Below are 26837 nucleotides of genomic sequence, written 5' to 3'. Positions count from 1 at the left end.
TTAAAATTTTATTCTTGTATTTTCGTTTTTTTTTGTTTTTTTTAAAATAAAAACGGTTAGGATTTTACAAAAAAAAACCGTCTTAAAAAATCTTAAAATTTAATACTTGTATTTCTCGTCATTTTTCTGTTTTTTTAAAATTAAAGCAGTTAAGATTTTACAAAAAAAACCGTTTTAAAAAATCTTGAAATTTTATACTTGTATTTTTTAAATTAAAACAGTTAGGATTTTACAAAAAAGCGTTTTAAAAAATTTTTAAATTTTATTCTTGTTTTTTCGTGTTTTTTGTTTTTGTTAAAATTAAAACAGTTAGCATTTTACAAAAAAGCGTTTTAAAAAATTTTTAAATTTTATACTTGTTTTTTCGTGTTTTTTGTTTTTGTTAAAATTAAAACAGTTAGGATTTTAGAAATAAAAACTTTTAAAATTTTATATTTGTTTTTTTGTTTTTCTCTAAATTAAAACAATTAGGATTTTACAAAAAAAAACCGTCTTAAAAAATCTTAAAATTTAATACTTGTATTTCTCGTCATTTTTCTGTTTTTTTAAAATTAAAGCAGTTAAGATTTTACAAAAAAAACCGTTTTAAAAAATCTTGTAATTTTATACTTGTTTTTTTAAATTAAAACAGTTACGATTTTACAAAAAAAAAACCATTTAAAAAATCTTTATATTTTATACTTGTTTTTTCGTTATTTTTCTGTTTGTTTAAATAAAAACAGTTAGAATTTTTCAAAAAAAAACCCTTTTGAAAAATCTTAAAATTCTAAACTTGTATTTTCGTTTTTTTAAATTTTTTTAAAAATTAAAACAGTTAGGATTTTACAAAAAATATACTTTTAGGTTGAGTGTAAAAAGTACGACTAGTTTCTGTAGAGAGAATAATTTAATATTTAAACGAAGGTATAATAATACAAAATTTTAGGACTAAAAACACATTTTCTAAATTATTAAAATTTTAAATTAAAATTCCTACCCTATGGGGATACTCTAGTATTCTTTGATCTAAACCTTTATCTAATGCTTCAATTAATAAAAAAAACTTCTAAATAATGAATTCAAGAAAAAGAAGTGTTTCCTAATTATTTTAATTCATAAGAAGAATATTTAGAACATTTACCCCCTCCTGACTCTTTAAGATTTATAACCTCTGTCCATAAACTTGGACGGTTTAATATTAATTTCTGAAAGTCGTCTGTCTCAACAATCTCATATTTATTCTCGATTATAAATTTTAAACATTCATATCTTAATTGTTCAATCGAGTACAATTCGGCAATCTCCAAAGTCTTAAGAACTGTGGTCAAAGATATTTTATAGTTTAAACTGTTGATGCACATAATCCTAAGATTCTCCAATTGATACTTCTCCGCAACGTAAAGAAATTCAAATGCTGCGTCATCTAAATTCTCCACTTTGTCCGTATAAATATAATTCAGCATTTGTTGAAAAATCACTGGTTTTATGTCATCAATTTCAACAACCGATGTTTGTTTCTCACTCATTTTATTCATAAACATTGCAGCGAAGACACTACTGCGAATTGCGAGAATATTCTTATGAGCCGTGAATTTTTCATCTTCAACATTAAAAGTCACATCTTTAAAGTCTTCATTGTCGAGGAGGTTTTCAATTTTTTTCACTATTCCATTGCAGCATTGAATGTCGATAAGCGGTGTTTTGAGTAAAATTGCACCGGGGTAAATTATACTGACCTCGCATTTAACTGTGATATCGGTTGGAATTACTTTGGGTGTTGTGTAATTTCCCGAAGTGTTTTTTGGTCTTTTTTCGACAAACGATCGGTAAACGTTTGATCCATTTGTCTTCCATGAAATTCTTTTCTCGCAACGATATAAATTATCGGTGCTAAATGATTTGACGCAGAGTGCATATGAGGGGTAAGTGTCGAATCTTTCAAATGATATTTTAACGTTTAGTAATTTTTTGTCCTTGACGAGTTTTGTATCGTAATATAAATGAATGTGAAAGGGGTCCTTGTTGTTTTCTACTAATTCCGCAGGTTCTAATACAATTATAAAATTTCCATCTCTAAAATTTTTTGTTGTGAATTTTTGTGATCTAATTACTTTTACCTTTCGACAAACAAATTCGAAATCGGTAATTGTCCATTTATATTCGTATTTATGAACATCTAGTGAGGTACAATAAGACTCTGTGTGGGTGATTTCACCGGACAGTGAAATGAATCCTTGAGACGTTGCCATAATTGTCTGAAAATTTAGATAAACATGAATATGATTCTTCGCAGAAATTCAATTATGTTCACAAATTTTAATAAAATTCTTGTCAAAATTTCAATTATATCTTTAAAAATAATAAAATTCTTCTTCAAAATTCAATTATTTAAAAAAATTTTAATGATATTCTCGGCAAAATTTCAATTATCTTTATAAATAATAAAATTTTTCTTCGAAATTCAATTATTTTCAAAAATTTTAATAAAATTCTTGTCAAAATTTCAATTATTTTAAAAAACTTTCCTTCAATTCAATGATTTTTAACTTTAATAAAATTTTCCATAAGAATTCAATTATTTAAAAAACATTTTGATAAAATTCTTCTCCGAAATTCAATTATTTATAAAAATTTTAATAAAATTCACTTCAAAATTTCAATTATCTTTATAAATAATAAAATTCTTCTTCTAAATTCAATGATTTTCAAATTAAAAATATTTCAAAAAAAAAAATTATTAAAAAAAAGTTAGGAAACAAAAAAGCAAATAACAACTAACTTAAAACTGTATTCATTTACCTGAATACAACGATTATTAATATAGATTTTTTTATATTTTATTTAAATTGTTAATTAAAATGTTAATTTCTTAAATTTTTATTATTATTTTTGTTTTTATTAAAAATTTAAATAAAATAGACAAAATAAATAATTTAAAAAAATTATACGGCTGTGTATGTAAACATTATCGGAAAGATCGTGAATCATACTTTTGTTTATATTCTCATACGATATTAATAATAGTTTTCTGTAGTATTCACCAATTTTATATTTTTATTTATTTAATACAATACAATATTATTATAAATAATATTAATAAATTAAAATAAATATTTTTTAAAATAATCCATAAAATTCTTACCTTGTGAAGTATGTTGACTTTAAAAGAAAATTATCAAATATCCTAATTTTTCACTGTGCAGAGTTGGAATATATAATTTTTCCACAACTTTGTATGATATAACAAAATTGTTATGTCAATTATTTTTTAAAATATTTTTACAATGTTTGGTCACTATTCATAAAATTATACCTAATTTTTATTATTAAAAATTTATATTTATAAGTGAAAAAGTTTTACGAGTATTATACAGTAACTTATCAGCACGGATTAAGCTAGAAAATGCGGTATATTTAAGAACAATAACATTGAAGCGTGAATTTGAAATTTGAATCAGAGACGTGACTAATTCATTAAGTTCCATGTGCTTAAAATTAATCATAATTTCGCTTAAAAATATAAAAATAAATAAAGAAAACAAACAAAACTAATGTAAAATACAAAATGAATTAAAATTTAACATTTTTTTAAATATTAACATATCTTAACATTTATTAAATTAAATTTCTTTTAAAGAAATATTTTCATCAAACACAAAATAAATTTAAATTTAACAAATGTTTTAATATTTATTAAATTAAATTACTTTAAATGAAATATTTTTATACAAAAACAAAATAAATTTAAATTTAACAAATGTTTTAATATTTTTGTTAAATTTAAATTTATTTTACCTTTTAACCCTTTTAAATTGTCAGGAATTATTTTCATGATAAACAAATAAATAAATTATAAGATTTATTAGTGTGAAAAATTTGTATTAAATTATATTTAAATTAGCACTATAAAAAAATTAGTTTAATTTTTTATTTCTATTAAAAAATATACTGCATAATATTTTGCATCTATGAATATTTTTATTTATTTTAAGCGGAATTTTGTTGAAAATAATTGACTTTGTATTTTTCTGTACAAAATATAGATTTTTGTAGAAAAGAAATGATATAATTCCTAAGAATTAAAATTTTCAATTTCTTCTAATTCCGCTCGTATCATATATATTGGAAAACATTTTAAAGTAATTAAGAAAAAATGTTTCTTAATATTATAGATTTATCTCAATTCGTAACTTTTATATCTAAAACTTTGACTTTTTTCTGTTTCTTTTACATTTAAAATTTCTACCCATAAATTTGGATGAGTTAACATTAATTCCTGAAACTCCTTTGTCTCAATAATGTCATACTTTCTTTCTGATATAAAAGAAAGACATTCATTTTTTAGCAGATCAATTGAATACAATTCGGCAACCTCCAGAGTCTTAATAACTGTGTTAATAGATAGTTTGTCATTAAGACTGTTGATGCATAAATTTTTAAGTTTCTCCAGTTGATATTTTTCCGCTACGTATATTAATTCAACTGCTGATTCTTCCAGATTCTCCACTCGATCTGTGTAGATGAAATTCATCATTTTTTGAAAAATTGCTGGTTTTATGTCATCAATTTCGACAATGGATGTTAGTCCCTCAGTCATTTTGTTCTTGAACATTGCAGCAAACACAGGACTTCGACTTGCGAGGATAATTTTGTGAGCTGTAAATTTTTGATCCTCAACATTAAATGTAACATCTTTGAATTCTTCATTGTCTTGCAAACTTTTCATATTTTGTATTAGTCCATTACATTTTTCAATATCAATAAGCGATCCGTGTCTTATTGTCGTACCAGGAGCAATGACATTAATCCTGCATTTAATTAGGACCTTACTTAGAATAGTTTCTAAAGAATATGAAGGAGTTTGAGAATTCTTTGGTGTCCTATCGATAAAGGTTTGAAGCATTTCTGATCCACTTATGTGCCAAGAAATTTTTCGTCCACCTTCTTCTGAATTTTTAGTGTCAAATGATCCATCATAAATCAATGTTATATATTCACAACTATCTTCTTTAAATGTTAATCGAACATTTAATAATGTTTTGTCTCTTTTGAATTTCGTATCGTAAAACATTAAATGAATTTTAAAAAAATCCTTGTTGTTTTCTATTAATTCTGTTGGTTCCAGTATAATTATCCATTTGCCATCTTTAAAATCCTTTGTTGAAAAGACATCAGATTTAATTACTTTTACATTGTTACAAACAAACTCAAATTCAGAAATTCTCCATTCAAATTCATAATTATGAATATTTAAAATAGTTTCATGAGTTTCTTTAATATCGTTTCCAACATTCAATGGAATTAATTTCTTTGATGTAGCCATATTTGTCTGAAAAAGATAAAAAGAAATTGAAAAGAATTTGGAAATTATATGTGACACGGACAGTTAAAAGGGACCTACGATCCGAAAAAATCGATTTTCACTTTTTTATTTGTTCTTATAGTAAATAAACCGCTCTTTCCAACGCAATAAGCCGCAGCTTTCTAGCTGCATTAGTTTTCTCACAATTTCACTTCAAAGTTAGGTACTTTGACAAAAAACAGTGCAAAAAAACTAACTTGGTAAACTTCAAAGTCGTTTTTCTCGAAATCTTTTTTTCGGACCGTAGGTCCCTTTTAAGTGTCCGTGTCACATATTTTCATGGTTATGAATACTGATAAAGAAAAGCTATTCTGATGCACCAAATTAAATGTTTTTTAATTAAATGAATATAATTAATGATTAATAGTTAATTACTTACATTAATTAATAAATTAATTTATTTCACTTTAATTTAATGTTCTTGATTCATCAGAATCGAAATTTTTTTTTTGAATTAGCGTTATTTTTTATTATTTGCAGTAATCGAATCAGAATTATTTTAATTAATAGAAAAATACTTTTTATTAAGTTCTTTTAGTTTTATACATTAACTTAAGATTTTTTACTATTTTAGATATTTAGAAAGTATATAAAAATAACAAAATATTTAATAAAATCATTACCTGCTGTAGTAAAATGTATTTTTCACAAATTTCAAAATTTCAAATTATTTTCATTATTTTCACCGTGTTTTCTAACAATATCACAATTTATCGCAATTTTTCAAATACTTTTTTTTAAATTGTTTTTTACTCTCATTTAAATATTTGCAATAGTAGCATACATGTCACGTTAGAAAGCAAGAAAAAAGTCTTTAACAATGCTCTTTGAGAACTAAACTCAGAAGTATTCGCGCGGTAATAAGCGAAATGCTTTCAGAATGACTCAACTTCATATGAATTTTATCAACTTCTGTATAGGCATATCATATAACCAACCCTCTATACTCGAATAATAACTACTGGACTTAAGGAAATAATTTTTAAAAAATTAAAATTTTCTTTTTTATATTTTTTATATATATAAAATTAAAAATTTCATACTATTTTATTAATGTATTTCATTATTATTTTATGAAAATATAATGTAAATGTGAACAAATTTTATATTTATAATATTAGAAATTACCTAAGTTCTTTTTAAAAAAATTATTTAAGTATTCAAATTTCAGTCACTTTAACGCAGAATAGTTAAATTTTCTATTTTTGTTAAAAGAAGAAAGAACAAAATAATTCAACACTTTTTATTTTAAATTATTTTTCAAAATTTAACTTAAAAATTTAAATAAAATTAAAACAATAATATTGAAAAAATATAAATAATCATAACTTTCATTAATGTTTTATGGAAAAATTGATTTCAATTACGTTTTTAGCAAATTTTATACCTCCAAAAATTGAATTTTATGTATATATTTACTAACATTGTACATTGAATGAAAAAACACAAAATAAATTATCAGGAATTATTTTCATGATAAACAAATAAATAAATTATAAGATTTATTAGTGTGAAAAATTTGTATTATTATTTAAATTAGCACTAAAACAATAAATTGGAAAGGTTGTGATATGAAATTTCTCATCCTTTTTTCTTTTATTTATTTTTATATTTGCATTAACAAGCAGTAAAAAATAATAATTTTTATTACATTTATAATTATACGAAGACTTTTATTGTATAAAAGACAAATGTCGATCACACTATTATTATTTTAACATAAAGTAATTTGAGAAAAGTGTTTCATAATATTCACTGTAAAAAGAAGGTATCTTATTTTAAAATATTTTGGTAGTCACTTTCAAGTTGTTTCCAAAAAGTTATCAAAAGCATCTTAAAATGCATTAATTTCTAATAGATGGAAGTTGGAAAAATAAAATGTTTTAAAAGTGACTAAAATGTATTTTAAGATGCTTCTTTTTGCAGTGTTATAGGTTTATCTTAAGGGGGTTCCCTCATGAGATATGTGCAAAATATGTCAAAATTCAAAATTTTTTTTTCTCACTTATTTTATTATAAAAGTTAAAAAGCCTTTTTGCATAAAAAAAGGATAATTTAAAGTATTAAAAACAATAAAAAAATTTATATTTTTTATATTATGTTAGGCTGTAGAGGGCGTCAAAATCGATACTTTTATTTTGAGGCGTTTACTCAGAATCCCTGCAACCGATTTAAAAAACACTCTGACGACGGTACTGTGATGTACTATAACTTTTGATAGGAGCTAAATTTCGTTATAAAATTTTAAAACCTTTATTCTATAGAGATATTAAAGATTTTCAAAAAGCAAGAAAAAAGAATTTGAAGAAAAATGTTTTTCTTATGAGTAATCCCCCTTAATTCGTAACTTTTATATCTAAAACTTGAGCTTTTTTCTGTTTCTTTTGTATTTAAAATTTCTACCCATAAATTTGGACGAGTTAACATTAATTCCTGAAACTCCTTTGTCTCAATAATGTCATACTTTCTCTCAGATATAAAATAAAAGCATTCATTCTTTAGGTTTTCAATTGAATACAAATCGGCAACCTCCAAAGTCTTACTAACTGTGGTTAAAGACAGATTGTCATGTAGACTGTTGATGCACATAGACTTAAGTTTCTCCAGTTGATATTTTTCCGCTACGTATAGGAATTCAACTGCTGATTCTTCTAGATTCTCCACTCGATCTGTGTAGATGAAATTCATCATTTTTTGAAAAATTGCTGGTTTTATGTCATCAATTTCGACAATGGATGTTAGTCCCTCAGACATTTTGTTCTTGAACATTGCAGCAAACACAGGACTTCGACTGGCGAGAAAGATTTTATGAGCTGTAAATTTTTGATTCTCAACATTAAAAGTAACATCTTTGAATTCGTCATTGTCGAGAAAATTTTTATTACTTTCCACGAGTCCATTACATTTTTCAATATCAATAAGCGATAGTTGTCTTATTGTCGTACCAGAAGCAACGATATTAATCTTGCATTTAATTATAACATTATGTGGAATAGCATCTGCATAAGAAACACTGTAGATAAAGGCCTTAAGCAAGTCTGATCCACTTGTTGTCCAAGAAATTTTATTTTCACCTCGGTATGCATTTTCAGTGTCAAATAGTTTCACATTCTGGAATGTTTTTGAATCAACTTTTCTTTGAAATGAGATTTGAGCATTTAATAATTTTTTGTCTATTTTGAATTTAGCATCGTAAAACAACAAATGAATTTTAAAGCAATCGTTGTTGTCTTCTATTAATTCTGTAGGTTCTAGCACAATTATCCACTTGCCATCTTTAAAATTCTTTGTTGAAAATACCTCAGATCTAATTACTCTTATATTTCTACAAACAAACTCGAAATTATTAATTGTCCATTCAAATTCATAATTATGAATATTTAAAAAAGTATCATGAGACTCTTTGTAATTGTCTTCACTGTACAATGAAATGAATTTCCTCGACGTAGCCATGTTTGTCTGAAAATTAAGATAACAACGATTTTTTTAAATTTAGAAGTGACCTTTTTTTAAATACGTTTAGATCTTTAAAAAAGTAATTTGGATTTGATGTAAATTCCTCTGAATTAAATGCATATTTCTTTTAATTGTATACAATGCACTAAATTCAATATTTTTAATCAAATAAATATAATTAATGATTAATAGTTTAATTACTTAATAAATAATTAATTAAAATTAAAAATAATTAATTAAAATAATTAATTACTTATATTAATCAATAAATTTATTTATTTACTTATTTCACTATTCTATGTTTTTGACATCAGAACTTCAAAAAAATTGTTTTGTTTCCCCCACAGCACACCGAAACTTTCCTAAAAATTTATTAAATATTTACTTGCAATATTCGGAATATTTAATTGCAATGTTTATTGAAAGTTGTGTACAGATTAAATAAATGTTTAGCGCGAAGCTTTCCTGAACATTTCAATAAAATCTTCGTATAATTATAATTTAGAGTTTTTTCGATGATAAAATTCTTTCGTCTTACTATCAATTTCACTAGTGTCACTTCTTAAAGTTGCAACATCTTGCAACACTCTTTCACACAGTGAAAGAGTTGTCGAATGCAAAATCCTGAAAAAAATAATAAAAATTACCTTCGTTTTTTCAATTATTTTCTACTTTTAACTAATTAAATTAAAATCAAATAGATACATAGATACCTTTTCTTGCTGACTGAAATCAGTCAAATCAAATAAATTATTATTCTCATCAGGAATGTCAACTTTGTTTATTTTGATTTGGAAAATTCTGTAAAAAAATAATTTTTTTAATTATTAAAAAAATTATTGTTACTCAAAAAAAAAAAAATTTGTTACCTCCAAAACACCATTTTCACCGGAACTTAAAATATCACAACTTGATCGAAGCATAAGTGAATCACAGTAGGGGATAAAGCCATTTTTTATAAAAGGCCACACTGTAAAAAAATTTATCATAAAGCTTTCCACATTACATTATAATTGTATGCAGAAAATCTACAATAAATTTGTATTCAGTGCACAAAAATATAATTATAATATTATTGCAATATTTTAGGTTAGGTTAGGTCTAAATTTCGACTAATATTTACTTTCATGCTAAATTACTTAATTATCTACATAATTTAATTATTTATTAACAATATTTATTGTGAGATGTACTTACATTTTTATTCTTTACAATAAATTCTTGGAGATAAATGTATTTACAGGACCACGAGGGCCAGAGACCCAGAGACACTTACTATATGATTTACTACAGTATTTACATAATTACTATACACCCTATACACTTTGACATTAGGCGCACACGTAAACACCTCTATGTAAACACAGACACGTAATGTAAATTTAATTTACACATAAACAATTTTATATTTATAATATTAGAAACTAAATGTTTGTATTATGAAAAAATTTTATAATTAGAAAAATTTATGTAAATTATGATTTAAAAAACAAAAATTTTTTTTAAATAATAAGATTTTTATCTTTTATATTTTGTATATATCCTAATTTCAAATTTTGCAAAAATGTTCTATTTAATTTTAAAAAGATTTGTTATAAAAAAAAATTATTTTTAACAGTATAAAACTTTTAGGTATTTTTTGATATCGTAAATACTTTTTTTATAAAAATATAAGTTTATTTAGCATCATAAAACAGAAAAAAACCTTCCTTATATTTTATATTCTAGCAAAAATATTAATTTCTCAACAAAAAATGTCCAGGTGGACAGAAATTTTATCACATTATGCATTTGTGTACTTCCTAGAAGTACTATCTATATATTGTTATCTGATGGGATATGTACTTCAAGAAATCGAAATGTCTATAATTTTTATTTTTTTAAATCTAATTCTGGTATTATACACTGAAAAACTGTTGGTAGAGCAGTTCCGCTATTGACTGTTGTGCAGCGCTACTTAACTTTAAACTCACAGCTCTATCAAAATTAGGCGAGTTGCTCTCCTAAACTTGACTACCAATGGCGTTGGCGAGCGGCTGCTTGACAAAAAGGTCAGCAGCTCTATCAAAAAGGAGAGTTGCTCGCCCAAAAAGGAGAGTAACTCGCCCAAAAATAAAGTGAGCTGTGCGTTTCTTTTTAACGCAGCAGTTCACCGCATTGGGCGAACAGCTCTACCAACAGTTTTTCAGTGTATTATTTCTTATCCTTCTCTTATCGAATACGACACAAAATCGTCTCTCTAAATTCGTAAATTAATTAAGTAAATTATTAAATTCTTTAATGTAATGCAAAATTAGTTTCATTAAACTTATCGACAAAAATTAAAACTCTCATTAATTAAATTATTTCAAATCTTTTTATTTTTAACTTAAAAATATATCATTTTTCAACAATTGACAACATTAGACTAATCCAATAAGTTCCATGTGCTTAAAAATTACAATTTCGTTTAAAAATATAAAAATAAAATAAATATGTAATTAAATAAAAATGTTTTAATATTTGTTAAATTTTAATTTATTTTTTGTTTTAAATCGTCAGGATTTACTTTCATGATAAACAAATAAATAAATTATAACTTTAATACTGAAAAATTTGTATTATTATTTAAATTAGCAGTGAAACAATTAGTTTAATTTTTCATTTCTATTTTTTAAAAATATACTGCAAATATTCTATACTTGGAAAAGGTTGTGATATAAAATTTCTCATTCATTTTATAATTATTATGCGAAGACTTTTATTGTATAAAAGGCAAATATCGATCACACAATTATTGTTTTAACAATTTTTTCTACATAATTAAAAAAAACGTCTTTAAAAAATGCTCTTAGAATTAAGAAAATTGTAATTTTTTATATTTTATAACCTTTATAGGCAAGAAGACAAAAAGTTTCTGTAAAGAAAAATTAATATTTTATACTTATAAATTAGTATAGAAGAAGCGAAGATTATAAGCTTAATCCAGAATTACAAATATTTGTAATGTAACCCATAGTGAGAAGCAAGAAATTAAAAAGAACTCATTAAGGGTTAATTCCGCCAACCTTAATTAAAAATTAATCAATGATTAAAGCCAGTTTAACGGCTTATGATTGGTTGATGAATTATTTATAAACTTTTGATCGTTATTGGTGAAACTGTCCCTTAATATTCTAAGCAATAAAGGATAATTTTCATTCGTACTTTTTAATTCTAATATTATGAATCAGGTTAATGCTGAAAAATTATTTGAAGTACTTAAAAAATAATACAAATGATTTGTTATAAGATACACCTCCAAATGTACACTCAGAAAAAAATTTGTTCGAAAGAACCAAATTTTGGTTGAAGCAACCTATATAACTAAAAAATTTGTTTATTTTAAGAGAAAAGATTTGTTTGATTCAAATAAATAGTTTTAGTAAACGTATTTGGTTCATTTCAATAAATATTTTTGATTACTTAATTTTGTTACTTATATTTTCCTCTAATAATATTTGAATTTCCTAATTTAATATTTCTAGTACATATTATTGGTTAATTTATAATTTATTATATAATTATTGATATTTTTAAATTATACATATAATAAATTATAAATTAACCAATAATATGTATACTAGAAAATATTAAATTAGGAAACTCAAACATTATTAGAGGAAAATGAATAACAATTAAGTAAAATATTATATATTTCTTCATATAAACAAAATTACTTAATTATAAAAAAACATTTAAAATATTACATTAAACATATTATATGATTTTTATACGTGCACTCAGAAAAAAGTTTATTCGAAACAACCAACTGAAAACTTTACAAAACCTTGTTGTAAATATTCTTCTCATTGGTACAAAATGAAATATGCAGTAAGTCTAAAATGAACACAATGTATTTAATATTTATTTAATCGACACTTATAATTTTGTTTCTTTGATTTACCGATTTAACCAATAAATTTGACGCGAACGCGGACTGTAGACAAGTAAGATCGCCATTTTTAAATTCACACATGTAATTTTTGAGACAAGCAAATATTTTTGTTTGACTCAAATAAAACGATTTGGTTGAATCAAACAAATTTGTGTGTTGCGTCGAACAAATTGTATTTAACTAAACAATATTCTCTATTCAAAACACAAATTTGGTTAAATGAAACAAACAACATCAAATAAAAAATTTCTTTCCAATAACCAAACAAATTTTACATATTTATTAAAATGAACCAAATTTTTATTTAAATCAACAAAATTGTTTTATCGTGACAAATAAAATAGGTTAATTAAACAGTTTGGTTAAGTGAAATAAACATTTTCTCTGAGTGTACCTGTTTTTTTATATTTAAAATTTCTGTCCATAAACCTGGACGACCTAATATGAATTCCTGAAACTCTTTTGTCTCAATAATATCATACTTTCTCTCAGACATAAAATAAAGACATTCATGCTTTAGCAGTTCAATTGAATACAATTCGGCAACCTCCAAAGTTTTAATAACTGTCTTTAAAGATAGTTTGTCATTAAGACTGTTGATGGATAAATTTTTAAGTTTCTCCAATTGATATTTTTCCGCAACGTACAATAATTCAACTGCTGATTCTTCTAAATTCTCCACTTGATCCGTATAAATAAAATTCAACATTTGTTGGAAGATTGCTGATTTTGTGTCATCAATTTCAACAACGGATGTTAGTTCCTCAGTCATTTTGTTCTTGAACATTGCAGCAAACACAGTACTCCGATTGGCTAGAATAATTTTGTGAGCGGTGAATTTTTTATCTTCAACATTAAACGTAACATCTTTGAATTCTTCATTGTCTTGCAAACTTTTCATACTTTCCATTAGTCCATTACATTTTTCAATATCAATAAGCGGTTTTTGTATTAAAGTCTTATCAGGAGTAACGACATTAATGTAGCATTTAATTAGAACTTTACTCAAACTTTATATCAAATGAATTATAAAGAAATCCTCGTTTTTTTCTGTTAATTCTGTTGGTTGCATCACAATTAACCACTTGCCATCTTTAAATTTTCTTGTTGAAAATATGTCAGATTTAACTACTTTTTCATGTTTACAAATAAACTCGAAATGCCAGATTGTCCATTCAAATACATAATTACGAATCTTGAAAGCAGTTCTGTTAGTCTCTTTAAATTTTTGTTCTGTATTCAATGACGTAGCCATATTTGTCTGAAAATTGAAATAAAAATAAATTGAATGCATATTTTCCTTTTACATATTGTATAATAAGTAATATAGTCTTCACTTGAGATGATTTTTAAATAAATAATTGTTTATTATTTTTAAGTAATATAACAATTTAAAAGATTTTGATGGACATTTTGGGGCACTAAAATTAATATTTTTCCAAACAGCGAAGGGGTTAATGAACTCAGGAAGTCTTCTAGTTCCCCGACGAATTTCCTAATCTTAGATTCCTAAACGTATTTTCCTAACAACTACTTTTCCTAATAGTTAATTTTTCCTAAAACTATTTTCCTAAATCATTTTTCCGAACTCAATTTTCCTAAAGTCTTTTTTTCCGAAACAATATAATTTTTCCTAATATATATTTTTCATAACGATGCGATATGCGATCTGCAATTGTTTTTTTATTGTTTTTTCAATAGCATCAAATACAAATGTCAAAAGTTCCAAAATTTTGATTGTAAATTAATATTTCGAGTCTAAATTAAAAGTGTAATTTATAAATAAAATAAAAAAATTTATATTTTAAATAAAAACAATGGAGATTGGTCCTTGAATTGTGGACAAACAATTGTTTGTGGATGGTTTTATATATTGCAAAATCTAAAAAAATCTGTAAGGTTGCAAATGTTGTTGACCTTCTCGTCGAAGAAATGGAAGAAGAATTGCTTCCTATCGCGGATTACTTCGAGGAAAATTATGTCTCTAAATTTTAATAATTAATTTTTAATTATTTCCACATACAATTGTTCTCTAAATTTTAGTAATTAATTTTAAATTATTTCAACTTCATTTTTAAAATAAAATTTTTAGGAAATTAGGAAAATTTAATAACTTTAGGAATTTTCGCTTAGGAAAATTGATTTAGGAATTTCAAATTTAGGAAATTCGTTTTTAGGAAACGTTGAAATTAGGAATCTAGGATTAGGAAAATCGGTAGGGAATCTTCGAAACCAAATTTGTTTTATAACATATATCCGCAACAGCTCCCAGACGAAAGTCAGTGAACTGACCCATTTATAAATTTCATCAAAAAACTTCATCAGCGTGCGATTTTATATATCCGGGTGCTCAATTTTTATTTATACATTGAAAAATGATTCTAACGGTTTTTTTTTAAAATAATTTAATTCACAATTGGTATAATTATTGCTAAATTTAACACTTTATGATTTTAAAAGTAAAAAATAATTCACGCAACATTACATAAAAGAATGTATTTGAAAATATTATAATTAAATTAATATAATTATTACCTGTTGAACTATGAGAGTTGATTTTAACGAAGCGAAGTTTCAAAAATTCAAATTATTTTCACCAAGTTTCTCAAAAGTATCAAGTCCTTTTCTTGAGTGGCACATACAACACATCACGTAGCGAGTGCACAAGTTGAAATGTGAAAAAATATGAATATACGTGACCACTTCTAATGCGGTTGTAAGAAAAAAAAATCGTGAGCGATAAAAAAGCAAACTGTCCATTGTGAACTGAAGTTAGAGAAAATATTCGCACGTTTGAGCGGCAAGTATTTATGGTGTGTTTTAACAACACTAAAATCTTTACTACCTTCCCGCATAAGATAAACAATAGATTGCGTCCACGTTCACATTTCATGAACTGGAAGTCTGGAGATAATTTAAAAAAAATATTAATTTTTTTTGTTCAGGGAAGAGGGGGGCAAACTGGCCAGGTGTCAATGTACTAAATTTACAAAATCTTTCATAAAGTAATAAAAATAATAACAATTTCAATTCTGTTAAAATTAGTTGAATTTTTAATTATCTTGATAAATTTCAAAATTCTTCCCCAAAAATTCAATTATTTTTGGGAATTTAAATAAAATTCTTTGCAAAATTCAATTATTTTCATCGACAACAATATTTTTTTACAGGAATTCAATTATTTTCAAATATTTTAATAAAATTGTTAGAAAGAAATCAATTATTTTAAATACAATTTTAATTACATTTTTTAAAAATAATTCAATTATTCTTTTAGATTTTAATAAAATACTTTATAAAAGAATTCAATTATTAAAGATAAATAACAGAATTATTTCCGAAAATTCAATTGTTTTGAGGCATTTTAATAAAATTCTTTGCAGAATTCAATTATTGTCATAAAAAAAATTATTTTTAAAAGTATAAAACTTTTAGGTATTTTTCGTAATATGTATTGTAAATCTTTTTTTTATTAAATATAAATTTAGTTACCATCATGAAACAAAAAAAAACGTTCTTTAGAGTTATAAGTTTTCATATTCAACCAAAAAATGTCCACGTGGACATATTGACAGAGAATTATACTACATAATATACATTATAATGAATTTAAAGAGGATTTTAGAATGTACTGTTTAAAAAATAAATAAATTTATTCGTAGAAATAAATTTTATTAATTCTTACATATAACAAATAGTAATACTCTGTATATTTATAATTTATAAAAATATAAAGAAATTTTTTTTATCATAAACTATAATTATTTTTTAGACATTCCTAGAATTTAATTTATTGACAAGAAGAAGACCTAAGTCGAAAATTTTAGATTTGCAATTTTTAGGATACAATTATTTTTTGTAGAAAATAAAGATTTTGGGGGTAAAATTAAAAAGAAACAGAGGTAAATTTATCAAAAACATAAACCTATGTTTCGTTTGCTTCTTAGGTCCTTTTTTCAAATGTCTCGCTTATTTTATCTTTTTATTCTGTTTCAATAAACAGGATGCATAATTAAGAAAGTATTCCAAAATAGATTTATTTAAATCTGTAACCCCAATTATTAAAAGAATCTTCTTCTTTTTCTACTTCTTCTTCTTCTTCTTTTGAATCTTCTGCTGGTATTTCATCTTCTTCTACAGGATGTACCTTTTTCTCCATTTTTAAAATATCTATACATAAATTTGGACGCAGTTTTATTAATTCTCGAAAATCGTTTGTCTCGCAGATATCAAACTTTCTCTCGTACATAAATTTGAGGCATTCATTTCTTAACAGTTCAACTGAATACAATTCGGCAATCTCCAGAGTCTTAATAACTGAGTTTACAGACAGATTGTCATGTAGACTGTTGATGCACATAGACTTAAGATTTTCTAGTTGATATTTCTCCGCAACGTCTATTAATTCGAATGCTGATTCTTCTAAATCTTCCACTTGATCCGTATAAATAAAATTTAGCATTTGCTGAAAGATTGATGATCTTATGTCATCTATTTCGACAATAGATGTTAGTTCCTCATTCATTTTGTTCTTGAACATTGCAGCAAACACAGGACTTCGACTGGCGAGAATAATTTTGTGAGCTGTGAATTCTTCATCCTCTATTTTGAAGACAACATCTTTAAGATCTTCATCATGAAGCAAACTTTTAATATTTGCTATTAGTTCATTACATTTTTGAAAATCAGTTAGTGGCTTTTTTATTGTATTTATATCACCAACAATGACACTAAACTCACATGTGATTATAACACTCGCCGGTAAAACTTGCTCGAAAGCCTTATATAAAGCTGATCCACTTATTTCCCAAAAATTTTGTTCTTTTTGTAATTTTTTAAATGTGCGAAGATATCTATACTCCTCAAAAATTATTCTTCCTATTGCTATTCTGAAATTTATAAATTTTGTAATGTCTGCACAAATGAAATGAATATTTAATAGATCTTCGTTGTCTTCTTTTAATTCTGTTGGTTGAATTTCAATAAAATATTCATCTTTTGAATGCTGCGACACAAAAGTCGGAGATCTAATTACCTTCATATTTTGACAGATAAACTTGAAATTTTCAATTTTCCAGTTAAATGTATTTTTAACAAGCTTTAATTTTGAGGAATAAGTTTGAATATTTTCGATTCCGCCAAATAATGGAGAGCAATTCATAGCCATTGTTACCTGGATCACCTGAAAGATTGTGATGATTCAGTAATGTCACAGTAATGTTACAAAGAAAGTTTATAAACTATAAAAATGTAAAACAATCGTATTAATTCAAAAAACAATTTTATATCTTTGCTGAAACGAAAAAATGTTACTTTCCTAATTCCTTTATAAAAAAAAGGAACAATTATGTTTAAAAAAAAATGTATTTTTGGAAAAAAACGTGACATCGTACTGTATGTCTTTGAGGTCGCTTAATCCGAATTTTTGGTCGACAATAAATTTCAAAATGGTGGCTTCAAAGTGTGGATTAAAAAAAATTTTAAAGTTAACGAATCTCTGGCTGAACAATTATAAAATAGGGTTAATATTATAAATAAATAACCATTTTTAAAAATTATAATCGTCCAAAAATTTTTAAAAATTACGTCTTATAAATGATGAAATTAGCTTTCAAATGGCATGATTTTCTAAAAAAAACAAATTTTAAAAAAGACCAAAAAATTGTATAATTTTATCTGCCTTTACTTAACATTAATTAAACATTACCAAAATTAATTTCGAAAATTATTGTTTTTTTTAAAGTTCTGGAAATGAGCCTTGAAAAAAGACCTTACCTAGTTTTAGTAACTTTAACATAATAAATAAAATACAAAAATTGGTATAACTCGCGGTATAATGCCTTTAATTGCTGTAAGGTGGGCAAAATATAATTAACGGGCACTGTATATAAACATTATCAGAAAAGTCGAGGAATAAACTCATGTTTACATTCTTATATCATATCATTAATACAATAGTTTTTCATTGTATTTATAATATATTGCTTCATTTAATTTAAATTTTAATAGTTTTATTAGTTTAATACTTTTATTTATTCAATAAAATATTCAATTAGTATTTTAATATTTCTTATACTTCAATATTGTACTTTTACTAAATCTTTTATAAAGTAATAAAAACATATAAATTAACAATTTGATCAACCACTTTAAATAAAAATATAACTTTAAAAGAAATAATTATTTTAAAAAATTATAAGAACACAAGTTTGACACGGAAAGAAAAGATTTACTTGAAAAAGCGGAAAGTTTATCTAAAATAGCGAAACTAAAATTATTTTTTAAAAATTATTAGTTAAAACTGTTTTTGTATCATAATTAGTAGAACTTAGGTTAAAAAACAATTATTTTTAAAGAAGTAGTTGTTTTTCATATTTTCATTGATAGAAATATTCAAAAAATATATTTTTAATCTTGATTACGTTTTGAAAAGTAATCATATTAAATATTAATATTACCTGCTGAAGTATGCTGATTTTAAGAGAAAATTTTCCAAAATCCTAATTTTCACTGCGTTGAGTGTGAGTATATATAATCTTTCCACAATTTGTTTGCATGATAGCAGAATTGTCGTATGTATCAATTATTTTTTTAAAACATTTTTATAGTTTTCGCCACTATTCATAGAAATATAATTTTATTTTTAAAAAATTGCAATTTATAACTGAAAAAATTTTACGAGCATTATGTACAGTAATTTGTATAAGTTTTCGCATCAAGCTCGAAATAAATGGTATTGAGAACAATATTGTTTTCAAACGTGAATTTGAATCTCGAATCAGAGACGTAACTAATCCATTAAGTTCCATGTGCTTAAAATTAATCATAATTTCTCTTAAAAATATAAAAATAAATAAAGTAAACAAACAAAGACGATGTAAAATATAAAATTGATTAAAATTTAACATTTGTTTAATAAATTGTTGACATATTTTAACATTTAATAAATTAAATTTTAAAAAAATATTTTTATTAACACAGAATAAATTGTCAGGAATTATTTTCATGATAAGCAAATAAATAAATAAATTATAGGTTTATTAGTGTGAAAAATTTGTATTATTATTTAAATTAGCACTGAAACAATTAGTTTAATTTTTCATTTTTATTCAAAAATATACTGCATAATATTTTGTACTTGGAAAGGTTGAGATATGAAATTTCTCACTATTTTTCTTTTTCTATTTTTATATTTGCATTAACAAGCAGTAAAAAATAATAATTTTTATTACATTTATAATTATACGAAGACTTTTATTGTATAAAAGACAAATGTCGATCACACTATTATTATTTTAACATAAAGTTATTTAAGAAAAGTGTTTCGTAATATTATATAGATTTATCTTAATTCGTAACTTTTATATCTAAAACTATGGCTATTTTCTGTTTCTTTCATGTTTAAAATTTCTATCCATAAACTTGGACGACTTAACATTAATTCCTGAAACTCCTTTGTCTCAATAATGTCATACTTTCTCTCAGATATCAAATAAAAGCATTCATTCTTTAGGTTTTCAATTGAATACAAATCGGCAACCTCCAAAGTCTTACTAACTGTGGTTAAAGACAGATTGTCATGTAGACTGTTGATGCACATAGACTTAAGATTTTCTAGTTGATATTTTTCTGCAACGTCTATTAATTCTAATGCTGATTCTTCTAGATTCTCCACTTGATCCGTATAAATAAAATTCAGCATTTGTTGAAAGATTGATGATCTTATGTCATCTATTTCAACAATGGATGTTAGTTCCTCAGTCATTTTGTTCTTGAACATTGCAGCGAATACAGAACTTCGACTTGCGAGAATAATTTTGTGAGCTGTGAATTCTTCATCCTCTATTTTGAAGACAACATCTTTAAGATCTTCATCATGAAGCAAACTTTTAATATTTGCTATTAGTTCATTACATTTTTCAATGTCAATAAGCGATCTGTATCTTATTGTCGTACCAGGAGCAACGACAATAATCTTGCATTTAATTAGAACATTCTCTGGAATAGTTTCCAAATAATGTAAAGAAGTTTTATAATTCATTGGCACACTGTTGATAAAGGCCTGATGCAAATCTGATCCACTTGTTTTCCATGAAATTGTATTTCCACCTCGGTCTGCATTTTCAGTGTCAAATGATTTAACAGACACGAAAGTGTTGTGATCAACTTTTCTTTGAAATGAGATTTGAACATTTAATAATTTGTTGTCTATTTTGAAATTAGCATCGTAAAAGAACAAATGAATTTTAAAGAAATTCTTGTTGTTTGGTTTTAATTCTGTAGGTTCCAGACTAATTATCCACTTGCCATCTTTAAAATTCTTTGTTGAAAATACCTCAGATCTAATTACTTTTACATTTCTACAAACAAATTCAAATTCAGAGATTGTCCATTCAAATTCATAATTATGAATATTTAAAGAAGTATCATAAGATTCTTTAAGATCGTTTCTCACATTCAATGAATTAAATTTCTTTGGTGTAGCCATATTTGTCTGAAAATTAAGAATTCCTTTGAATTGAATGCATATTTCTTTTTATTATATATGCACTAAATTAAATATTTTTAATCAAATAAATATAATTAATGATTAATCAGCCGCGTAGGAACGAATTATTTTCCGGGGGGGGGGCAAACTACGTATATTGATATATTTCACAATGTAATATGTATATAACTGGGGGGCAACTGCCCCCCTTGCCCCCACCGGTTCCTACGCCACTGTGATTAATAGTTAATTACTTACATTAATTAATAAATTTATTTATTTACTTATTTCACTATTCTATGTTTTTAACATCAGAACTTCAAAAAAATTGTTTTGTTTAGTATTATTAACTACCAAAAAATAAAAATATTTTACATTCAAATAATGGAATATTCTAAAATAAAAGTGTAATACAATAAAAATATTTATATATTTTTCATAAAAATAAACAATAATAATTCTAAATTAAAAACAATTATTATCTAAAAAATTAAAGTTAAAGAATATTTAATAAAATCATTACCTGCTGTAGTAAAATGAATTATTCAGAAATTTCGAAATTTCAAATTGTTTTCACCGCTTTTTTTTAAATATCGTTTAATTTTTCAAATAGTTTCTTAAATTTTTTTTGCTATTTATTTACATATTCGCATTAATAGATAGTATACACTTTAGAAAGCCAAAAAACGTCTTGAACAGTTATAAAAACAATTGTTCACTGAGGACTAAGCTTAAGACAAAATATCCGCACCTCTATAAGCGATAAGTTTTAAGAATGATTCAACTTCACTTAAAATTTATCAACTTCTACAGGCATATAAGATAATCGACCCAGTGGTTATACATCACGTATATCAATAAATGGACCTAAGGAAAAAATTTAAAATTAAAAAATTAGTTTTCTTTTTAAAATTTTATATTGTTATATTTCTTTATTTTCTTATTATTTATTAATGTAAATTTAATTTATACGTAAACAATTTTATATTTATAATATTAGAAACTAAGTTTTTGTATTATGAAAAAATTTTATAATTAGAAAAATTTATGTAAATTACGTTTTAAAAAAAAAATTTTTTTTTTTTATATAAAAGATTTTTATATTTTGTATATATCCTATTTTCAAATTTTGCAAAAATGTTTTATTTAATTTTCAAACGATTTGTTATAAAAAAAAATCATTTTTAACAGTATAAAACTTTTAGGTATTTTTTGATATCGTAAATATTTCTTTTAATAAAAATACAAATCATAAAACAGAAAAAAAACCTTCCTTATATTTTATATTCCACCAAAAATATTAATTTCTCACCAAAAAATGTCCACGTGGACAGAAATTTTGTCACATTATGAATTTGTGTACTTCCTAGAAGTACTATCTTTATTGTTATCTGATGGGATATGTACTTCAAGAAATCGAAATGTCTAATTTTTATTATTTTAAATCTAATTCTGTAATATATTGTTTCTTATCCTTCTCTTATCGAATTCGACGCAAAATCGTCTCTTTAAATTCGTAAATTAATTAAGTAAATTATTAAATTCTTTAATGTAATGCAAAATTAGTTTCATTATAAACTTATCGACAAAAATTAAAACTCTCATTAATTAAATTATTTCAAATTTTTTTATATTTAACTTAAAAATATATCATTTTTCAACAATAGACAACATTAGACTAATCCAATAAGTTCCATGTGCTTAAAAATTATAATTTCGTTTAAAAATATAAAAATAAAATAAATATGTAATTAAATAAAAATGTTTTAATATTTGTTAAATTTTAATTTATTTTTTGTTTTAAATCGTCAGGATTTACTTTCATGATAAATAAATAAATTATAACTTTATTAGTGAAAAATTTGTATTATTATTTAAATTGGCACTAGAAAATTAGTTTAATTTTTCTTTTCTATATTTAAAAATATAATACTGGAAATATACTGTTCATGGAAAGGTTATGATATAAAATTTCTCATTCGTTTTATAATTATAAGAAAGACTTTTATTGTATAAAAGACAAATATCGATCACACTATTATTTTAAAAATATTTTCAAAACATAACAAAAATAAACACCTTTCAAAAAATGTCACAAAGCTGGAAAGGAAAAATTAAGTTCTGATTTTCTAAACAAAACTATGATTTTCATAATTTTTTTTTAATTCTATCGTCGTGAATATAAATGTTTGTACTGCGAAACGGAATTCTATTCAATTCTCGAATACATAAATTTTACAGCAAATACTTTTTATAACAAATATTTAATAAGGTAACATTTTTATCAGAAGGAGTTTAAAGAAAGGGTTTTATAATATATTTATTTTAATTCATAAGATCCATAATATGAGCTACTTCTTGTTTCTTTTATTTTAAAAATATCTATCGATAAATTTGGACGACTTAATAATAATTCCTGAAACTCTTTTGTTTCGATAATTTCATACCTTTTATCGTTGATAAATTTTAGACATTCATTCTTTAGCAATTCAACTGAATACAATTCGGCAACCTCCAGAGTCTTAATAACTGACTTTAAAGATAGTTTGTTATTAAGACTATTGATGCATAAATTTTTAAGTTTCTCCAGTTGATATTTCTCCGCCACATATAGGAATTCAATTGCTGATTCTTCTAGATTCTCCAAACGATCTGTGTAGATGAAATTCAGCATTTGTTGAAAGATTGCTGGTTTTATGTCATCAATTTCAACAACGGATGTTAGTCCCTCAGTCATTTTGTTCTTGAACATTGCAGCAAACACAGGACTTTGACTGGCGAGTATGTTTTTGTGAGCGGTGAATTCTTCATCCTCTATTTTAAACGCAACATCTTTGAATTCTTCATTTTCTTGCAAACTTATCATATTTTCCATTAGTCCATTACATTTTTCAATGTCAATAAGCGGTTTTTGTATTAAATTCATTTTAGGTAAAACCACATCAATCTCGAAGATTACGCAAATACGGTTTGGGACTAAAGAAATAGAGTCCTTTGGTGCACTGTTAGAAAAAATCTCAAATAATTCTGATCCATTTATTTTCCAAGATAAGTTATAATCACCTTGTTCTGCATTATCAGTGTTAAGTAATATAATTTTTCTACCATTATCACACCTTAGTAATGAAATTTGAACATTTAATAATTTTTTGTCCTTTATTATGATGTCTGTATCGTAATGCAAATGAATTTTAAAGACATCCTTGCTGTTATGTACTAACTCTGTAGGTTCCATCGTAATTATCCACTTGCCATTTTCTAAATTTTTTGTTGAAAATTCTGGAGATCTAATTACTTTTACGTTTCCACAAACAAACTCGAAATTAGGTATTATCCATTTAAAACAATATTTAAAAGCATTTAATTTAGTCGCAAAATATGTTTGTTCTGATTCACCACATATTGATATTTTCTCGGACGTAGCCATATTTATCTGAAAATTTAGATAAGTAGAAATTTAAAGAAAAATTTATTTTTCACTTGCTTACAGACATATAAACAATATATGTGACAGGGACAGTTAAAAGGGACCTACGATCTGAAAAAATCGATTTTTACTTTTTTATCGATTCTTATAGTAGGGGAGAGTGGGGCAAAATGGGGTACCTTTTTGAAATAAATATTTTTATTTCTATTTTTTCATAAAATATTATTACCTGTTCCTGTTGTAGTAAAGTGGATTTTTCAGAAACAAATTATCTCAGGCCAAATTATCTCTATGGTATTCGCCACGTTTAAGCGATAAGTTTTTAGAATGATTCCTTCACTTGAGTTTTATCAACTTCACAGTAGCTATACCAATAACTGGACCTATGGAAATAATATTTAAAAAAATTAGTTTTTTTTATATTTTTTAATCCATACTTTTGTAGGTACATTATAATTATTATTATTATTATTTTAGTGTAAATTTAATGTAAATGCAAATAAATATAAAATATCAGATATTAATATTTTTTAAATTTATTATCCAAATTTCAGTCACTCAACCGAAAAGTTAAATTTACTCTTTTTGATAAAAAAGAAAAGAACAAAATTCGATAAAATAAATAAAAATTATAAAATACTTTGTATCTCTTTTTCAAATTTAACTTCTAAATAAAATTGTAATAAAATGAAAACTAATATTGAATAAATTTAAATAAATAGAAACAAATTCAACAATTTTTTTTGTATGATAGCAGAATTGTCGTATCAATTATTATTTTTTAAAATCATTTTTATCGTTTTTGATACATAATGAGAATGCAGTCACTAATTTAAATAGTAATATTTTACTAAAGAAATACTTAATATACTAACTAATTATTAGATAAAATTTACTTTCAGGTCATATCAAAATAACTAAAATTTTTCGTCATCCTACATATTTAAAAAATAATGTCTATATAATTCTAGAATAAAGTACTCAATTAAGTAATTAATTAAAATTGTTTCTTTTCCTTGAAAATTTTTTAAAGACTGATTTATGAAAATTATTCCTATATAAAAATTATATTTTCAATGAAATTTTAATGTTCAAACACTTTGAAAGTAATTTTTAAAACACTCAATAAGGTTAATTTTCGAAGAATTGGTGATGATTAAAAATGAAAAATTGAAATTAAATAACTTAAAAACTGGTTGAAATTCATATACAATATTATAATAAAACTTATTCAAAATTGTATTAACTAAAATATAAATCTATTGACATTTTAGAAATAATTTATTTGATTAAATATTATATATAAATTAGAAAAATTGAAAATTCAGATCGTATAATTTAAAATAATAATGTTTAAATGAAAATTGGAAACAATTATAAATAGTAAAGTTTAGATTAACATTTTTACCCAAAAAAGAGATAAATTATAAGCAAACATCGATTTTAATTAAAAAAATATACATTGAATGAAAATTCGAAATGTTTTCTTATATTTATAATTATATTTATCTTTAAATTTAACAATTATATAACTAAAATTTCACTCACAAAGATTAAAAATAAAAATATGTAAGCAACATTAAAATAAAAATTTTCTGAAAAAATAACAAAATATTTAATAAAATTATTACCTGCTGTGTTAATGTGGATTTTTCAGAAATTTCAAATTATTTTCACTGCGTTTTTTGAAAATTTCAATTTTTTAGATACTTTTTTTTAATAGTTTTACTATTATATTTATATATTCGTATTTGAAGCATACACGACACGTTAAAAATCAAGAAAATATTTTTTATCCATGAAGAAAAAGTCTTGATTAATTAAGAGAACAATTGTTCCTTGAGGACTAAGCTCATGCCAAGCATTCGAACGTCTATAAGCGATAGGCTTTCAGAATGTTTTAACTTCACTTGAATGTTATCAACTGCTGTAGGCATAACATAAACAACCCATACACGTATACCAATAACTATGGACCTAAGGAAAGAATTTGAAAAAAAAAATTAGTTTTTCTTCTTGATATTTTTTAATCCATACTTTCATAGGTACATTTTATTATTTTTATTTTATTGTAAATGTAAACAACAATTTTATATTTAAAATAATATCAGAATTTTAATTTTTTGAAAAATTATTTATTATCTAAATTTTAGTCACTTATTAGCCGAAAAGTTAAATTTACTCTTTTTGGTAAAAAATAAAAGAACAA

At 24.0% G+C, this 26837-nt stretch overlaps 8 protein-coding genes across 12 annotated transcripts in view; 1 reads left to right on the top strand and 7 right to left on the bottom strand.

The window, feature by feature from the left end:
* LOC122509670 (putative sodium-dependent multivitamin transporter) overlaps window positions 1-26837 on the top strand; it is an 82644-nt gene that overhangs the window by 4349 nt on the left and 51458 nt on the right. The window lies entirely within an intron of this gene.
* LOC122509674 (speckle-type POZ protein-like) lies at window positions 868-3409 on the bottom strand. Its single transcript, XM_043623894.1, has 2 exons — window positions 3122-3409; window positions 868-2234 (listed from the first exon to the last, which is right to left on the bottom strand). Exon 2 carries the CDS (start codon window positions 2226-2228, stop codon window positions 1083-1085), a length of 1146 nt encoding a protein of 381 aa, XP_043479829.1. The 5' UTR covers window positions 2229-2234; window positions 3122-3409; the 3' UTR covers window positions 868-1082.
* LOC122509673 (speckle-type POZ protein-like) lies at window positions 4090-6273 on the bottom strand. Its single transcript, XM_043623893.1, has 2 exons — window positions 5965-6273; window positions 4090-5308 (listed from the first exon to the last, which is right to left on the bottom strand). The coding sequence occupies exon 2, from the start codon at window positions 5300-5302 to the stop codon at window positions 4154-4156; it is 1149 nt and encodes a 382-aa protein (XP_043479828.1). The 5' UTR covers window positions 5303-5308; window positions 5965-6273; the 3' UTR covers window positions 4090-4153.
* Window positions 6979-10146, bottom strand: LOC122509672 (speckle-type POZ protein-like). Of its 4 annotated transcripts, XM_043623892.1 has the most exons (6): window positions 9995-10146; window positions 9667-9767; window positions 9511-9598; window positions 9232-9421; window positions 9081-9159; window positions 6979-8800 (listed from the first exon to the last, which is right to left on the bottom strand). In XM_043623892.1, exon 6 carries the CDS (start codon window positions 8792-8794, stop codon window positions 7595-7597), a length of 1200 nt encoding a protein of 399 aa, XP_043479827.1. In that variant the 5' UTR covers window positions 8795-8800; window positions 9081-9159; window positions 9232-9421; window positions 9511-9598; window positions 9667-9767; window positions 9995-10146; the 3' UTR covers window positions 6979-7594. The 4 variants fall into 4 exon arrangements, with proteins under 4 accessions (XP_043479827.1, XP_043479824.1, XP_043479825.1 ...); XM_043623889.1 differs by lacking the exon at window positions 9667-9767; XM_043623890.1 differs by lacking the exon at window positions 9667-9767 and having other exon boundaries at window positions 9336-9421.
* On the bottom strand, window positions 13019-15622 carry LOC122509683 (protein roadkill-like). The gene is made up of 2 exons (XM_043623907.1): window positions 15249-15622; window positions 13019-13974 (listed from the first exon to the last, which is right to left on the bottom strand). Exon 2 carries the CDS (start codon window positions 13621-13623, stop codon window positions 13063-13065), a length of 561 nt encoding a protein of 186 aa, XP_043479842.1. The 5' UTR covers window positions 13624-13974; window positions 15249-15622; the 3' UTR covers window positions 13019-13062.
* LOC122509676 (speckle-type POZ protein-like) lies at window positions 16600-19558 on the bottom strand. The gene is made up of 2 exons (XM_043623896.1): window positions 19172-19558; window positions 16600-17895 (listed from the first exon to the last, which is right to left on the bottom strand). Exon 2 carries the CDS (start codon window positions 17878-17880, stop codon window positions 16750-16752), a length of 1131 nt encoding a protein of 376 aa, XP_043479831.1. The 5' UTR covers window positions 17881-17895; window positions 19172-19558; the 3' UTR covers window positions 16600-16749.
* LOC122509675 (speckle-type POZ protein-like) lies at window positions 19911-22068 on the bottom strand. The gene is made up of 2 exons (XM_043623895.1): window positions 21725-22068; window positions 19911-21207 (listed from the first exon to the last, which is right to left on the bottom strand). Exon 2 carries the CDS (start codon window positions 21199-21201, stop codon window positions 20056-20058), a length of 1146 nt encoding a protein of 381 aa, XP_043479830.1. The 5' UTR covers window positions 21202-21207; window positions 21725-22068; the 3' UTR covers window positions 19911-20055.
* LOC122509678 (speckle-type POZ protein-like) lies at window positions 23195-26633 on the bottom strand. Its single transcript, XM_043623899.1, has 3 exons — window positions 26260-26633; window positions 24858-25011; window positions 23195-24634 (listed from the first exon to the last, which is right to left on the bottom strand). Exon 3 carries the CDS (start codon window positions 24626-24628, stop codon window positions 23522-23524), a length of 1107 nt encoding a protein of 368 aa, XP_043479834.1. The 5' UTR covers window positions 24629-24634; window positions 24858-25011; window positions 26260-26633; the 3' UTR covers window positions 23195-23521.

This window comes from Leptopilina heterotoma, unplaced genomic scaffold, assembly GCF_015476425.1.
Source record: "Leptopilina heterotoma isolate Lh14 unplaced genomic scaffold, ASM1547642v1 Lhet_61, whole genome shotgun sequence".
NCBI classification, from domain to species: Eukaryota; Metazoa; Arthropoda; class Insecta; order Hymenoptera; family Figitidae; genus Leptopilina; species Leptopilina heterotoma.
The sequence above is the reverse complement of the archived record's forward strand: the minus strand, read 5'-3'. Positions and strand labels throughout refer to the sequence as shown.

What these genes read in the sequence shown, in the direction of transcription:
- LOC122509678 (XM_043623899.1), bottom strand. Translation starts at nt 24,628, where the DNA reads ATGGCTACGTCCGAGAAAATATCAATATGTGGTGAATCAGAACAAACA.
- LOC122509683 (XM_043623907.1), bottom strand. Translation starts at nt 13,623, where the DNA reads ATGGAAAGTATGAAAAGTTTGCAAGACAATGAAGAATTCAAAGATGTT.
- LOC122509676 (XM_043623896.1), bottom strand. Translation starts at nt 17,880, where the DNA reads ATGGCTATGAATTGCTCTCCATTATTTGGCGGAATCGAAAATATTCAA.
- LOC122509674 (XM_043623894.1), bottom strand. Translation starts at nt 2,228, where the DNA reads ATGGCAACGTCTCAAGGATTCATTTCACTGTCCGGTGAAATCACCCAC.
- LOC122509672 (XM_043623892.1), bottom strand. Translation starts at nt 8,794, where the DNA reads ATGGCTACGTCGAGGAAATTCATTTCATTGTACAGTGAAGACAATTAC.
- LOC122509675 (XM_043623895.1), bottom strand. Translation starts at nt 21,201, where the DNA reads ATGGCTACACCAAAGAAATTTAATTCATTGAATGTGAGAAACGATCTT.
- LOC122509673 (XM_043623893.1), bottom strand. Translation starts at nt 5,302, where the DNA reads ATGGCTACATCAAAGAAATTAATTCCATTGAATGTTGGAAACGATATT.